We start from the raw sequence: 17,611 nt of genomic DNA, 5'->3' as shown, positions 1-17,611 counted from the left end.
TGCAGAACCCATAGACAGACAGACAGACGGACAGACAGACAGACAGACAGGTGTGTGTGTGTGTGTGTGTGTGTGTGTGTGTGTGTGTGTGTGTGCGTAAACATATATTTACAATATACCATTTAAACTCCCATAGTCTATAACACGGTTGTTCTGAAAACTGATTTTAGCCTAGTCTACAAGCAAGGAGTCGGAAGTGTTTGTGCTTTCCCACCTCTGTAGAGCGTACAAGCCATACATCTAAAACCAAACTCAGGCCTGATCGTTATGCTTTGGGGCTTTGTTTCTTCTGTGGAATAAGACAAAATTCTAGTGCACCTCAGAACACGTGGGCGGAGATGTACAGTACTTACATGGCTCGAGAGGAGCAAGAGGGAAAGGATCTTCCATGTACCTTGCTGCCCCTGATGGGGAAGCCTCCCTTCACCCCTATTTCCTGTGCTTTCCGCCATTCACCTGGGCATCTCAGCAGCTCTAAGAAAAACAATTTTGGTAAGACTAAATGCTGATATAGAAGGGAAAACTATAAGTACGGTCTTTGATAATTGCTCTAAATCAATGAGAGATTTTTAAAGAAATGTATATTTCTTTAGTTGCATTTAGTGGCAAAGAGATTTCCTGGTAAGTGACCAGGGGAGATTTTTTTTTAATTAATATAAATGAAAATATTAATTACCTTTTTATTGATGATTTTTTTCAAAAATTCTCCTGGACATTACTACCTACAAAAGAAGAATGTTCTGCCCAAGATTTCTTATGATCTTGTCATCAATCCGAATGTCCTAAAAGTGTTTTTAAAAAAATGATTTTTATAGAAGCTGGAGAACTTCAGAAAAAAAAAGTTGGCTACCATTATCAAAATTCCATGCATTTGTGTAACCACCTGGTCTCTGAGACCTGGGAACACAGGCTGTTCTTTCTCCAATGGCTGCTAGGCTTCCAAGACTGTCAGGCTCAAAATGATAACATTGTATGACAGTCCCTTCAGCCTTGTTACAAAGGCTTACGGTTCATACTATTTCATCACAACTTTTCCCCAAAATAAAGTTACTATTAAGACAAAAAGTAAAAATTAAAAAGCCCTCTATGATAGGCCCGGTCTAAGCAGTTTAAATGTGTCACCTCATTTACCTCTTAAAATGAAACTTTGTGACGCATGTTATTATGGTTACTATGTCAAAAAAAACAAAACAAAACAAAACAAAAAAACAGATAAGTGGCTGCACTTGTCTAGCTTCACAAACCTCATAAGTAAGTCATTGGGGCTCAGTGTCTGAGGATTTTCATTTAGGATCTTTCCTCCCTCCCTTTCTCCCTCTTGAAAAGTTTGTATCCACTGAAAAGTTACAATCTCGCTTAGTTCCTCTGACGTCTCAGTTGTCCTGTTTCATTCTTACTTCTCTTCCTAAACCAGAGGGCACAAAACGGTTCTTCATCCTCCTTATCATCCTGTGGTGTTAGCACCTTGAGGAGAGAGGGAGCCTCGTATCTCAGTAACCGGTTCATCCCCAGCTCAGAGGAAACTGCCATGCACGGCACATGCTTGGTACCCAGTAAATATTTATTTAATAAACAGATGAGCGTACAACACAGACCGTTATCTGGCTACTTACAGCAGAAAGAGCATCCGTAAGCTGGCAGCATGCCTTGTAAAAGGTCAATCGAACCAATCGCTGTGTAATTAAAATACAGGGTAAAAACTGGCCACTTAAAAACAACACGAATGGAGGTGGGGGAGAGGAAAAAAACATAGTCCATCACAGGATCAGAGAAGACGAGGCTTACAACTACGTTTACAGTACACAGAGATTCATCTGTTTCCACCATTCGCTGACCCACTATGCTGCTCGTTTGTGATCCATGGTTTCCTCTTTCCTTTGGGATCCTTCCTTGTCTGTTGGCAGGACACGCGTGCGGATAATCTAAACAACAGATCTGTTAGAGTCGAACAACAGATTAATGAAAACAAACGACCTCGTTCAATGCCTTTCCTTCTTGGGTATCGCGTGTTACGTATAAAGCTTAAGGAGCTATAAAATACAGCTGCTTGGGTTGACATTTTTCAGTACTTTATAAGTAATCTTTGAGTTACACTGTACCAAAACCAAGTCTTTATGAATTTGCTTATCCCAGTTGCCGGTTTTGTAGTAGTGAGATTTATAATCTAGAACTCATAATGGCACATAGATCTTAGTTTTCATTCTATTTACACTGAATGGCTTGATACTGCCATTCAATTATGTATCTTTTTTCTTTAAAAAAAATGAAATATCCCTTTGTTTTTTAGTTCAACGAGTTTCTTAAGAGATGAGAACAGCTCTAATGCATACGCTGTTGGTCCCTGCAGTGCTCCAGAAACTGTGCGACTTACAGTATAAGCATGTTTCTTAGAACTACCCTTTACATGACTCTTCTGCGTACGTTTGATAAGTAGGTGTCTTAAGAATCCACAACTATGGAGGTGTCTAGCACAGATGAAACAGGAGAGAACTTTGTCCTGTAAAGACCCATGTCAGCCCTCCTGTTCGTTGCCAGGTTCCCAGGTCTAAGCCCCGATGTGCTCATTTCCAGACTTCCAGTTGAATGACACCAAAATGCTTTCCCGCGAGACACCGTGCCGACTCTCTTGGAGAAAAGAAGCCGCACTGTGGCTTGTCCTTACGTCATTAGGATGTGTGTGCCATCTGGGTGGCATTTTAATTTAGCACTACGTTGTCAAACGATGATGATAAATAATAAATAGTCTGTTTTGTTTAAGATCCGTGTGCCGAGAAACAGTTGATATGTCTTGTTGACAGTGAATAACTTCTTACCAATATTTCTAAAATAATAATTTTCTCACGTAAAGGTTTGGTGTGCTGGCTTTAGGTTTATTTACTATTAGATGTCACTTCACACACACACACACAAACACACACACACACAACCACAAGCATACACACATATGTAAGATTTAAAAAATAAGTTAAGACCTAAAAATAGATGTCACCATAAACTGATGGTTTTTTGTGAGCTAAACCAAAAAAACAAAACAAAACAAACAAACAAAAACAACAAAAAAACTGTTCTCCAAAGTATGACAACACTCTGTGGGAAATAATCTGTAAACTGAAGGCTACAGACTCTTCACCCAACAGAAATCAACAGGTACCTGAAGAATTCCCATCTGACATTGAGCAGTGTGATAAAAACAATGGGCTCCTTCTGAATTACCTGTCGATGATGGGTCTGCCAATAGACAACAGTCTCTGACTCCAGAACAATAGGGATGAATTATAATTTCTTCATTGTACGTGAGAACACCATTCATGTCTGCTGGAGCTCTTAGTTCCCTGCAGCTTCCAGTGAAGGAAATTCAAGTGTACACTGTGAAGGTGTGGGGGACACGCTGATCTACCTGTTGCGATCACTGGATAAAGGACCACGTCGAGCTTCATGTTTGTCCTAGAATTTTCAAGATGTGGGTGTTTTCCACATGGCAATGGCATGTTTACATTACCTAAGAAGAGGAAATTTCCCTAACGGCCATAAATTGCTTTAATTTCCTCGGGTAATGTAATCCAATGGAGCTGTTGATTTCTAAACTATTATTGTCAATATCCTTTTATCCTCATACTGAATTGAACATCATTAATCCCGCTTCCCGGATACAGGATGGATGGTTTTCTATCAAGCTTATATTTAAGCATAATTCTACTTCACTTCGGCGTCTTTCTCCTTCTCCGGTTCGGAGTGAACGGGATTCTTCCTATTTTTGTTCACTTCAGCTCTTCTCCACCTACTCACTAACTACAGAGGAAAATACCCCATGCTTTGTAATTTGTTTCCCCAGTAATTATCTTATTACAATGTAGGCATATTAATTCCTGCGGATCAAGAGCTGTTTGGAAGCATTATAAGCAGGGGCTGCAAGGATTACCGACCAGAAATGGCAAACGAAGGCATTCCTCGCTCATGCCTGACACGGGTTAAGTGTTCTGAGGGCAGCTTTAGTCTTTCCGTTCAGAGGGAAGCCTCTGCTGTGCAGTGGACCAGTTGCTTCTTGCGAGTTCAGATGACTGTGGGGAAAGTCCAATAAGGATGTGAGACACGCAGTTGTCTACTACAGAAACAAGAAGCAAACCTTGCAGCAGACACTCTTAGCACCTCTGCCAAGTGAAAGGAAGCCGGGGGTTCCACACTCTTATATTTCCATTCCTTCCTTCCTGCTTTCTCCGAGTGTAGGTCCAGGACGGCGGTAGAATATACTTCTCTGTTTAGGGGTGTTGCCAACACTACATATTCCCTTCAGCTTTAGAGGTTCACTCCTCAAGTGGGAATGAATCTTGCTAGCACTTATCTTCTGGTGCTAAAGAACTGAAGGTCCAGAGTGGCAAGGGTGTGCGTGTTTGTAGGGGAACATAAAGTTGAATCCCATAACAATGAGGTAGGATAGAAGTTGGGTGCTCTCAATCATCTATCCTAAGGCACATAACATTTAAACGTGAGACCAAAGTTCCTACGACCTTCTGACCTGGGAAGGAAACATTGTTCGTGATACAAACCCAAGTAACCATCTACTTCAGAGCCAGCTCCACTGCCCTGTAATGCTGATCTCCAATTCCACCTACAGTGTTTTCAGTAAGTGTTACTTCATCATATAGCTCTTCTTGCTCCTGTGGATGGTGCCTCTGTTTTCTTTCTAGATCATTTCCTTCTATTTATAAACATGGTATCACCCTAAATAAAGCTTATCCTGAGCTCTGTACCCTACAGCTTCTGTCAGAGGACAGTCTCGCACCGATTTCCCTTCCCTTCACTTCTTATCCCCGCCTTCAAGCACACAGTGCTCCTGGTGCTAAGACATTAATTCCTTTTCTGCTAATGTGGGAACATTGTAAAAGCAAGAATGGACTGGGTGAGTCACCACTGCACTCCTCTACCATCCAAATCCCCAAGTTTAGGTTTTTATAACCCCAGAAGATTATTATCCAAGTGCTACTGTTTTGAGCATAACAGGTTAAAAGTGATTCCTGGTCTAGAGGAATTGCCCAGTGGATTAGTAATAGCAGGAAATATTCAGTATCTGTTGATGTGTTGCCTGGTAAAGTCTGTCCCAAAGTTCAAGTTCCTCCCTCTTCTAACTCCATAAAAGGGAGATTGGAGAGATGGCTTGACGATTAAGAGCACCAACTACTCTTCCAGAGGTCCTGAGTTCAATTCTTGGAAACCACATGGTGGCTCACAACCATCTGTAATGGTGGCGTCTCTGAAGACAGCTACAGTGTACTCACATATATAAAAGTAAATAAATCTTAAAAAAATGAACCTCCCTGAAAGAGTCTATGGACTGTCCCATAATTCTGTTTTCAATGCCTTCCAAAGAGCTGGACATTGCTGCCCCGTAAGGAGACCCCTGAGGAGCACGTAGAAGATAACAAATGACCTAATATGTACCATTAGATGAATAAGGACTCACTTCATGTAATGACCATAGGGAATAGCATGTTCAGTGAATTATCTTTCTAATATGGGCAAATGCTATGCAGGACTTTATGACTAATTCCTCAAGAATATCATATTCACCCTTCTCCCAGAACCTCCCAGATTCACCCCTGTTCTTACGCACCCAACTTTATGACCCCTTTGTTCTTCACCCTCAACTTCAATTTTTGCTGTCCATGTTCTTGGATGTATGGCCTTTGAGCACTGACAACTTCCCAGGGGCTATTCTTGATGAAAACCGACACCCCCTTTCCTAGTGACTCTCAGTTGCCAACAGTTCCTTGACTCAAGAGTAGGACTTTGGGTCCCCCTCCCCTCTGCATGTTGGAATTTGGCTGAGCGTGAACTTGCACATATGACAGCCCCATTATTGCTGCAAGACACTGTTCCCTTTTTCTTTGTTATTTGAAGATTTCTTTATTTTATGTATATGAGTACAGTACACTCCAGCTGTCTTCACACACACCAGAAGAGGGCACCAGATCCCATTACAGATGGTTGTGAGCCACCATGTGGTTGCTGGAATTGAACTCAGGACCTCTGGAAGAGCAGTCAGTGCTCTTGGCCTCTGAGCCATCTCTCCAGCCTCTCCTTTTTTCTTAAGTTTCTGGTGGTGGCGAATTAAATTTTAGCAGCACAGGGATGAGCCACACAGGAGACAACTGGTTTAACCCATTGCTTCAGCATGATTGGTATAAATGTCAGAGCGTTTCAAAGGGAAAAATCTAAGTTTAGATTATGAAAGTAGTTTTGGTATCTAGGCCTCTAAGAGGCCTTCTGCACTCCCTCTGGTCCATGAAACAACACCCCAAGAGCCTCTTTACCTTACCAACAGCCAAGTAGCAATAAAATAGAAACAAGAATAACCCTTATCAGTCACAACCAGGGAAGCGTGTTTAGGAACTTACTTTGCCAAGCATGACACGTAGACTTTCATGGGACAACATAGAGCTTGAAACTCAAAGGATTGAATTTAGATTAGGAAGTATCCTAAGTAGATATCTAGAGATCAGCCATGACCGCGGAAGATAATTTTTAAAGGTAAAATCTAAATCAGCTCCATAGTTCAGCTTTTTATTCATCAAAATTATATCCATGTAATAAAGGAAGTACTCACCCCTACCCCAAGGATGTAGCCCCTTCCTTATAAGTATCCCAGGGTATGGTTTTTATCTGTTTAGTCTATGTTCTCCATTTATTTTATACCTAAGCTTGAAACCTCCCTTTTAACTTTTTTTTTAAAAAAAAAATATAGCATATTCCATTTTAGTTCCTTTATCTTTTTTTTTTTACATAGAAATGGATGAAGCTGCTAAATGATAAATCAGGATACTTATAATTTACAGAGTCCCTTATTACTGGGGGAAAAAAAAGCTTACATTCTTCTTAAAAGTAACCTTTGAGGTAGGTGCCTTCTTAAAAAAAAATACCAGTTGAGAACAGGAGAAACACCCCCGCCAGGCAAGGAACAGTCCTGTAGGGCCCCTTCTGTGTGCTCCCCAGCAGGAATTACCCCTCCTCTGCCATGCCTGACACTCTGGAAGCTCTTGCTAGAATCTTTCCTCATACCTCGGAAGATGCATGAAAATCTCATTACAAGCATTCAACACCTGCTTCCTAAAAGGTCTCAAAAAAAGATGTCAGTTTGCTCAGCTCACTTGACAGTGTGTCACGGATTTGTTGCTGGTTCTGTTTTATTTTTTTTTTTAACTTCCATATGGAATGCTGTCTTGAAATAACAAGCTTCTCCGCTTTCACAAGCAGTTCTGTAGCCCGTAGATCTCCAGGGTCACAGCTTGAAGGCACACGGCTGGTGACCCCCTGTTTATTTACCAACATGTGTCAACAGGTAAACCAAGTGACATGTAGCAGCCTGGCTCCCGCAGCACCTTGTTAATATGAGCAGCTCAGATGTATTAGGAAGTCCTTTTCCAAATCAGAGTAATGCAAACTGACAGGCTTCTTTCTACCTTCTTCTCGGCAGTTTCTAAGTGCTCAAAGCCTGCACAGATAACATGGTTTGGAAGATTAGGAAGGGGTCCTTACTTACAGAGCATGAATAAATAGCCAGAAAGCCAACACTAAACCCAGATAGATAGATGGATGGATAGGTAGGTAGGTAGGTAGGTAGGTGGGTGGGTGGGTGGGTGGATGGATGGGTGGGTGGGTGGGTGGATGGATAGATAGATAGATAGATATGTATATATCTTTATACATATATATGAATGAAATACACAACACACACACACACACACACACACACACACAACACACACACACACACACACACACACGGAAACCTCTGAATGGTAGCAAGCTTTCACATCCAGCAACACTGCTGGAGATGTGCTCCTCTGTTTCTCTCTGGAAACTTAGAGACATTCATGATCTTAATAAAAACACAATTTCAGTCATGTTGTGATAAGTCATATACTGTAACACCTTGTAACAGCTGTTTCTGTGTGGAGGTGCTAGTCATCACTCTGTCATCTTCCATCATCATCAACCTTTACTTTTGGGTTTATTTTGTTTGTGGATGTATTGCCTGCATGCACGTATGCGCACCATGTGCATGCTGATTGGATCCTCTGTAACTGGGGTCAAAGATGATTGTAAGCCACCATGGGAATTGAACCCAGGTCCTCTGCAAGAGCAGCAAGTGCTCCTAGCCACCGACCCATCTCTACGGCCCCTATTTTAAGGATATTAAGAGGAGGGGAGGGTATAGCTGTGCCTCAAAAATCCTCCTAAAGAAAGTCTCATATAGAATCAATGACTCTTCCCCATTTGCAGACCTCATGTTATGACCTGGCATACACGCCAGTGGCCTGCATCATTACCATCTGCTGTTGGACTAAAGATAAATGTACTCACATTAAGGCTAATCCAGATAAACTATTTAATGTGACAGTAACTATAAAAGAATTGGTTCAAAGTGCTGTGTTATTAGCATAACTAATTCCAAAGCAATACTCATTGGAACCATGCTTTCAATGACAGGGTCATTAAATGAGCTGGTCCCAAGGGAGTCATGGAACTAGGAGGCCACAGGCTTCCTGTTTTCAAACAATTAAGGCATTAGCATTCTCATGGATCCCAAGCAATTGTAGGTAGGTCATACGACTGCAGATTATTTTCAGCCATACACAGAATTGCCCGGATATGAATGGCATTTTATGGTAACCCAGCAGAAATGCAAAACTATTCAGATGCCACAAGAAAAACATTACCTTTGATCTAAATGAGGTCGATATAAATAAAGATGTAGCCTGAGGTCTGGGAAGGTGTCGCAGTTGGTAAAATTGCTTTCTGTGTAAGCATAGGAGATTGAGATCAGGTCCAACAAACCCACCTGTAATCCCAATGTTCTTACAGCAAGATGGAGTCCCAGACTAGCGATTCTCAGACACTCACGGGCTGGTTAGCCCGTTATATGTTGCAGTGAACAAAACCCACCTCAACTAAGGCCAGAGACGAGGTTCTCCTCTGACGTTTGCCCACACACCATATCATGCTCCTGCCCACACTCATACACACAGACACTTGCAAAGATTTATTTTTAAAAGGGGGGGGGTTGCTTCATTTCAAGCAAGGAAGGAAATAGAATTCATGCGGATTGCCCTTGTGTCTAACTCTGTCTTTTGTGAGTGCGAGTCATCCAGACAGTTTGATCCTGAGAACAGCATCAGGATCCTTACCTGGTAGCCGTTTCAGAATGCGAATTCTCAGGCCTCACCCAAGACAGCTGAATCAGACGCTCCAAGCAGCCGTGTTTCAGAAAGGTCTGCGCGCTGGAGTGGGGCACAGTGGAAGATCGTCCACCTGCGGATGCCAGCAATCAGAATCTCAGCACCCCTGGAACCATAACATCACTTAGATGGCAGCGGGCATGTCCATGCTGCCTCATTCCCGTGGCTTAGTTCTCTCTCACATATCAAACATAGGTGAGGTTTGGGAACTCCTCCCACACGCTTGTGAGGCAGTCTTCATATTTGCCTTCTCTACAGCACCCGTTTCAAAGGATCATCCATCCTACTCACAGGTTCTACAGTGTCAGGCAGGTGGGGGATGGACCTTTGGATTAATGGGAAAGAAGTTGTCTAATTTCCCACCTTCTTCCCTCTTGAGGTTGGAAGGCCCATGAGGATTGGCCAATTTTAAGAGTCCCTGGAGCCTGACTGCCCTAGGCTCTGGCACCAGGCCACTCACCTATACAGAGGAGAGGCCAGAAAACAAATAAAAACTTAAGACTTTCCAACTGCCATTGTTGTTCAGGAGAAATGTCCTGGGCCAGCAGAAAGGCCTAAAGAGTTAATATTGTGGAACAAATAACTCACAGGGCTGTGTGTGTTCAAGACACTTTAAAAAAAATCTCATCAATTAGGATAATGCCAAATCATAAAGTTTCCATGAGATCTTTACATTTTGTCAATGAAACAGTTTAAAATGTATGTCAAAAGCACCACAGATTTCTACCTATTGTATATGGGAAAAAGAGAAGTGACTCTAATTGGTCTTTTCCCCAGGTGCCCCTGCAACCTTTACCATGAACATCACTTTTCTCCCACCACTTGGGACCCTGACAAGAAATGGCAAGGAGGGAAACAGCCAGGGAGCACATGCTAGGAGTCCACATGCTCCTTGAAGTCTTAAGTCCTAATTAAAGCATACTGCAGTCAGTCTGTCTGTTTGCAGCTTCCCCTCTCCCTGGCTGTCCCCCAGTGGGTCTCTTCTTTAACATACAGAGGAATAATTAAAAGAATATGCTTTAGGGAGCTAAAGGAAGTTTTAGAAAATGAAAAATGTTCCAGAATGAGGAAAGATGGCAGCCAAGAGTAGTACACCGAAATTCACAAAGGAAGCTCTCTGCTTTGGGCATGTTTGTTTTCAATGTCACTATTTGAAATGTATTACAACAACTGACAACTTGAGGCAAAGCTTCAAGCAGATCAGCATTTGTAATGTGGAAGAAACTCTACAAAGACAGCAGAAGAAAACATCTTAAAGAGGAGTTCTAGTTTCAGATATTCCGTGTAGATTTTAATGGGGCTCTTGATAGCCTTGTTGTCTAGCAGAGTTCTACCTGTGCAGTACATTAAGCTGTTTGGCAGTAGTCAAAACTGGGTGAAAACCAAGGGTATGTACACATTGTGCTTGATAAGAATGCTGCTTATTTAAAGTATTAAGAGTGGCCATTATGTTCAAGGACAAAGTGTCCCTCCTCTCAGTAAACTTTATCTAGGAAGAATGAAATGTTTAAAGAGCGTTCCACCAGGGACTTAAGATGCCTTCAACATTTTTATTTAGGACAGTATCAAATGGAGAAGCTGATTTTAACAATTCACACATAAAAATTGGTTGTCTCATTTTTTTTCTATCGTACACTGGTGACTACTCTTGACTGTGTACATATATGCATACACATGCGCAGACATACATGTACATAGTCAATGCTCAGAAAATTTGAAATGAAGAAGAAGACAAAACATTCAGGTTCTCTTAGCCGTTGTTCATCGGTTGATTAGTTGATGGTTGAGACAGGGTCTTATTGTGAAGTGCTGGCTGCCCTGGGATTCAAAACAAGCGGACTGCCTCTCCTTCCCAAGCAATGGGATTAAAGGCAGGAACCCCAAACCATCCAGGAAGTGATACTCACATACTTTCTCTCTATATGTCCTCTATCCATCTCTGCATGCCTATCATCTATCATCTGTCCATCCATCTATCTATTATCTATCTGTCACCCATCTATCTATCATCACCTATCTTTCTTCCTCTCTCTTTTTGTGAGAATTTCATCCATGAGCCCTGCGTCTACATTGTTTCTACTCTCCCTTCCCCTCAAATCCTTTTATGTCCTCCCCAACGCCCAACCAAATCCATGACAACAGCTTTAAATTCTATCATCATTTACACATACGTACGTTTGTACAACCTGACAGATCTATTTAGTATTGCTTGTATGTCCAGAACTCGTCACTTGATAAGGTTTAATTAAATCTCAGCAGGTAACTATGTGACCTTGGGAATTGGCTTCAACCTCTCTGAACCCAGCAACAGAAGTCCCGACTCCTTAATAAGCTTTTTGGGAACTATACTGTGTGTGTGTGTGTGTGTGTGTGTGTGTGTGTGTGTGTATACACATAGACACATAAATATATTAAAACTATACATTTCAAAACATTAAGTTCCCTGGGACTCACTCTATAGACCAGACTGGCCTTGAACTCAGAGATCCACCTACCTTTGCCTCCCAAGTGTTGGGAGTAAAAGAGCCTGATCTCACTCCGGTTATACAGCTAGGCACACTGCACACAGAGCTTCGCTGAGAGGAGGGAAGCTTAACCTGGAGGTCAGTGATGGGGGGAGAGGGCAAAGAACACACTGGGAAAACAGCTGGGAACTAGTTTGTTTATTTGGGGAGAGGGGTCCCTGGGGCAAGGTTTATGTGGTTGTACATCATTGGTCAGGGCAGGGGTGTTGGAAGATGCTACATCTGCATACTTCATACTCTGGGGCTTTAGAGAGTGGGGTGGAGAGGGACTGTATAAGGTCTAACAAGGAACGAAGCACAGTAACTTTCAGGTAATAAATTCACATTAGGGTTGATAGTTGGTGAGCCAGCTTTTTAAAGTGCCAGGTTGAGAGGAGGAAGGGCCCCAACCCAAATATGAGGAGACTCATATTTGAAGTATCCAGGCTGAAGCTTCACTGACCTTTCCTCCAGAACCAGGGGCCATTATTGTCCCACACTGCCTGACTTAAAACCCAGAAGTTTTAGTCGCTCTAAATTCCCCAAGTTACAAGGAAGCTTAAAGATCGTAGGATCAGTGATTCTTAGCATCTTGTTGGCGTAGCAGGACTTTTCAGTTAACAACGTGGTCTCTTGTGTCTTCCTCTTTTCAACCTGCTATCATCTTCCAAGAGTCCACCTTTCATGCAGGCTCCACAGAATATCTGTTACACACCTTGTTGCACACACTGCTACATACATTGTTCTAAAATGCAGCCTCTTCTGAGGCCCTAGGATATAACGCACTGGCCCTCCTTCAGTAGAGTCATCCAGTCTCAGGTAAAAGCACCGTTCTCTAGCACAGCAAGAACCCACAAGGCCCGAGCCTTACCTTCATCGCTGTTTAGATGTTTTCATTTCATCACGCTAACCCTGTGAGTTATAGGTATTTTTAAAATGGCTTTAAAATGAAACTTCAGAAGCCCTTGCTTGGCTGTGCCTGACATCTCAAAGAACCGTCACCATTGGTATGCATTATCCCCAAACCTCTCAAAAACCTTGTCTGCCCTACAGTTCTCTCTAGAAACCTGCGTCTTACAGAGGTCTCATGCTATTCCTCTGTGACCATGCTTCCTTTAAGTCTCTCCTCCCATCTTTTGTTATTCCTCTGTGACCATGCTTCCTTTAAGTCTCTCCTCCCATCTTTTGTACAACATGCATGTTTGTTTCCAGACTTTTCGAAGGTTCATCTTATCCCCGCTGAACAGTTTGAAGTGCATCCACATACAATGGGCTGCCACACTGAGTCATGGGCCACCTTGACGTCACCTCTGTTGAAGAGATGATCTCGAAATGATCTTGAAACAGAGGGATGAGCTAGTCATTGTCTAAAAATCCCGTCTTTTGTGACTTAGGATGTCGAAGTGTTTGAGATAAGGATATATTAGCCTAAAAGGGAAAAATGAAGAAAAGAAGAAAGACCAGAAAAGTCAATGAAAGATACGTTTGTTTGGAAAGCAAAGCATGGTGGGTTGTGTGTGTGATCCCAGCACCTGAGAGAACAAAGCAAGAAGATCCTAAGTTTGGGTCTAGCCTGGGTTGTACAGAAGTTCAATTTATCAGGCTATTTAAGAAGAACCCATCTCAAAACCCGAACAAAAACATCCACTGTAATTGCCACTCTGATGGGCTTAATTCATCCCGTTTCCTTCCCATGGTTGAGAATGTGTATTGTGTGCAGATGTTCCTGACAGAGACAAAAAAGTGACTCCACCACAGGAGTGTGAACCCCGTGTACTTCACGACATGTCTTACTTATAAGCATGTTAACGGTTCAATGAGCAGGCACCAACCAGAAGGCATATTGCACTGCATGGCTGTCTGCCCTTTGCAAATGAATTAGGACAAGAAATGTTTGGAATTTCTTCCAAATTTAAAGCTGAGATATGGGGAGATGTTGAGAGGAAAGATCTCTTGTAGGAAGACATAGTAGCTACTGAGGTTGGAGAAAGGGAGGAACTTTAGTTCTAAAAGTTTCACTCTCTTCCTTAAGACCTCCTTTCCCAAAGACACGTGCCTGCAGGCCTTGCTCTCAGTGGAAGGAAGAGATCTATGAACATAAGGCAGATTTGCATTGGTCTGCTGTGGGTTAGTTTGAGTATATCCCCCCTTAAACTCACGTAGGAGGACCTCAGGCTCCTGAGTGATGGGGAACTTTTAAAGGGTGACACACCTAGGAGGAAACAATTAGACCACGGGACTACCACGGTCAGAGGGATTAATGCTGTCCTCTCAGACCGGTTTTAGAGTTCATTCTTGATAGCATGTTTATTGTACAGTAAGATGACCCCACATACATGGTTCTTTGTGCTTCTAGCCATTTGCCTTTCCTGTTCCCCACCATGTTGTAATAGCTTCAGAGACCAAAAAAACCAGAGCATTCAAATTTGGGTTTTCAGCTGCCCAAAGTTAATAAAGAAACCTCTTTTCTTTATAAAACACCCGCTATCCAGTATTCTGTTAGAGCAACACAAGATGGACCGAGGCCGCTTTATCTGAAATGTTCCTAGTGAAAACTCTTCCAGTTGTTTTGAGAGAGTAGGGTCACATAGGGCACCCCTGATTCCTGCCAGTTTGTTGGTGTCTTTGAAATAAACTATTTTGCCTTCTCTCTTACTGAATTTCTGGTAGCTGTACCTCACCTTATTGTGTTTTGTCCCTTTATACCAATTTAGCTTAATGCTAAAGGTACCTTCAAATTCAAAGAAGGCTTTTGCCCTTCCCTAACCTGCTGCCCCCACAGTTGGCGATGGGCCGGGATGGCAGCAGGCTCACAGGGGAGAAAAAAAACAGTTAATTGCCAGCTGTCAGAGTTGTTTTAGGTGACTTTGTACTCCTCGGATTTAAGATCAACATGAACAGAATTCAAGTAGCAACAAAAAAACCTGGGGTTTGCCAATGCCAGGAATGACTCATCCGGTGAGAACTGTATTGTATTGATAATACAATGTAGCCGGAAGGAAAAGACAGTGCTGTCTGCTCTCTTTGTGTTTCTGACCTTGAGCGGGATTGTAACTTGTTTGTTGCAGAAGTTGAGCATCTAATGTGCTGTTGCACCTGTTAGTTCCTGTATACTAAATGGCAAAGCACTTGCAGATCTGTGATTGCTTTGTGGGTGAAATATTTCCCGCAGTCTGGTGAACCGGCTTTTTAAAGACAATGTGTTCCATTGTGTTCCATGCATCCCTTCTCTCTCAAAAGTGTGCTCCCTTGTGCTGTTTCCATACTCTGATCGTCATTCCATCCTAGGACATGTCTGGCTTTGTATTTTCAAGGTAACATTATGATTTTTTTTTTCAAAAAACCAGAGACCATGAACCAGGCAACTCCTGCCAGGAAGCTGGAAGAGGTTCTTCATCTCGCAGAGCTCTGCATAGAAGTCCTACAGCAAAACGAGGAGCATCATGCTGAGGTGATGACCTGTAGCCAGAGCATAAAGATTTCCCAAGGGCTTTGACATGGAGGGGGCAGCACTGAAAATGTTGCCAGACAGCAGGAGTCTCAGTGTGCAGCTGGCCAAACATACACCTTTCCTGGAAATGTGACTCCTGTATGATACGAAGTGTGTGTGCGTGTGCGTGTGCGTGTGCGTGTGCGTGTGCGTGTGTGTGTGTGTGTGTGTGAGAGAGAGAGAGAGAGAGAGAGAGAGAGAGAGAGAAGGAGGGAGGGAGGGAGGGAGGGAGAGAGAGAGAGAGGGAGAGAGAGATTTGTATCTGTTTTTGACAACAATCATATAATAAGAACATGAGAAAGTTTGGGAGATCTGTCCCCAAGTTACACAAACAACAGCTAGCCAAGATGTAACACACCCATGGTGGGATGCCAAACAAGTTGGGGTTTGTTGTTTTTTTGTTTTGGTTTGTTTTGTTTGCCCTATGATATGATCGTTATGTTTGAAAATGTGGGACAGTGAATATTAATCAAAACCATTCATAATTGTGTAACTGACTGAAGTCTTCCTTTTCTCATCCAAGTTTTCATTAAATCTTTGGGTTCTGTTGTTTTTGTTTTTTTGTCATGCTTAGAGGGAACCCAGGCATTACCCAACCCTCTCCCCTGAGCCCCATTGCCAGCCAATATTTTTAGAGTTCCTAATGACATATTAACATTTTCTACAGACCTGCAGTGGTCTCGCCACCTTGATATCCTAAGGCTTAAAATTCTCTGTTCAATTGTTGTGACCACAAAAACAATTTCCTGGTTCTGAGTTGAATGGAGGAAATATGTAGAATTCAATAAACACAATAAAGGCTGGGGTCCTCACGGTGCTTTCAGGTTCGGGGAAGCAGATGTAACGAGGCGGAAGAAAACAGACCAGATACATGTGAATTTATAGAATATTTTATGTTTAATGGAACCTAGCTCTCAGAAAATGTGAGAAGCTACAGGACCTATATTTAAGCAAATTCTTGGAAAAAGAGTATTCATGGAGCCTTACTATAGGCAACTGAAGATTTATTGTATCTGGTTATAAATATGATCATTCAAAACATCTGCTTTTAGCTCACACTGTGGAATCTAGATTTTAGCTCGCATCTGTCATGTGTGAACTTGTTATGGATATTTTATTTTAAACTGAAAAAACAGCTGCTTCAATAATTTGAAATGAATTCCCAGGAGGATGTTTCCTGGGCTAGAATCACCACCATGCTAACCAAGAAAATATCACATGATAAAAATATAGGTATGTTTCGTCGTCTTTGTCTCGATCTGCAGGAGATTATCATCAGGCCCCTCTAAACTGTTTTTAATCTGGCCCAATGTTCTATTTCAGTATGTGTTTCCGGTACAGCTAATGCTTCCCATACATTTTGTGGAAATTTAAATGCAGTGTTTTACTATGGTCAATGTAGTCACTAAAAAAAAAATGCTTATTAAAGTATAACGGGTCAGGCAAAATTATGATGTAGAGGCTAGTTGTGCTTTAATCCGTAACCTACAGTTGACTTCCCTGAAACTCAGCACAGAAACGTCACTGTGCCCCGTGCTGCAATGCAGTCAGAGCTATTCTGGTGGCTTCTTTACAACCACTCTGTAACACAGTGCCATTTTTCTGTTCTGCTTACGCTCCAAATTTTTGGAATCCCACAGGGAAGAGAGGTGAGTAAAACTGTTTCCTCTTTTTCCTTCTTCGCATAAGACAACCCTTTAACGGTGTGACTGTGAAGCAGGACCCGTTCTAATGCTCGTCGTTTTGAAGCCAGCTCAGGCTTTCCCTTGGAATGCAAGACTCTCCTCTGAGTGGGCTAGCCTTTGTTACACCATTAGGTGACACCGTGTTTAGTTAAGAGAAACCACATGCATAAGTAATGTCTTCTGGCCCAAGCAGAACACCGTGCAAGAAATTGGAAATGTTGGCTTTTTGTTTTGTCTTGGCATTAATTAAATTCATTAAATCTTTTTTTCCCTTCTCCTGGCCCACTAGCTCTTCTCTCTGAGCAGTACCGGAGAATGAACTGGTCTAATTTCAAAGTCATCTCCAGAGTGTGTGAGTGGATGGCACTCTAAACTGAGATTCGTTTGGCTGGATGCTCTGGCCAGTTTCATTACTCCAAACTGCACCTAACTCCCTCAGCTCTTCAGTGCCTCCAAGGAGGTTAATGCATTTGCCTCAAGGCGACCTCCAGGTGGCTCAGGCTCCCACTCTTTCTTTCACTCTGCCTCCCTCAGCAGTGCCAGTGCACTCCACAGGACTAAGTGGCTGTTTACGTCCTGCACAGTTCCTCCTTAAGGAGGTGTCCAGCCATTCACCTCCTTGTCAGGAACTTGATTGTAAGGCAGTCCCTCCTCCTTTGGAGGCCTCTTGACCTCTCTGGTTTTTCTCCCTGGAAAGCT

General features: G+C 42.5%; 1 protein-coding gene across 11 annotated transcripts in view; it reads left to right on the top strand.

Annotated features, from left to right (window-relative positions):
• Positions 1 to 17,611, top strand: part of Cadps2 (calcium dependent secretion activator 2) — a 529,199-nt gene that overhangs the window by 409,520 nt on the left and 102,068 nt on the right. For 10 of the 11 annotated variants that reach the window (XM_063285976.1, XM_039108614.2, XM_002729291.6 and 7 more), the window contains one exon: positions 15,085 to 15,188. In XM_063285976.1, coding sequence (XP_063142046.1) covers positions 15,085 to 15,188 — 104 coding nt within the window. Of the gene's footprint in view, positions 1 to 15,084; positions 15,189 to 16,867; positions 16,877 to 17,611 lie in introns of all 11 variants that reach the window. The other variant, NM_001427791.1, reaches the window with a different exon arrangement.

This window comes from Rattus norvegicus, chromosome 4 (genome assembly GCF_036323735.1).
Source record: "Rattus norvegicus strain BN/NHsdMcwi chromosome 4, GRCr8, whole genome shotgun sequence".
NCBI classification, from domain to species: Eukaryota; Metazoa; Chordata; class Mammalia; order Rodentia; family Muridae; genus Rattus; species Rattus norvegicus.
Note: the sequence above shows the minus strand (reverse complement) of the source record. Positions and strands in the feature narration are given on the sequence as shown.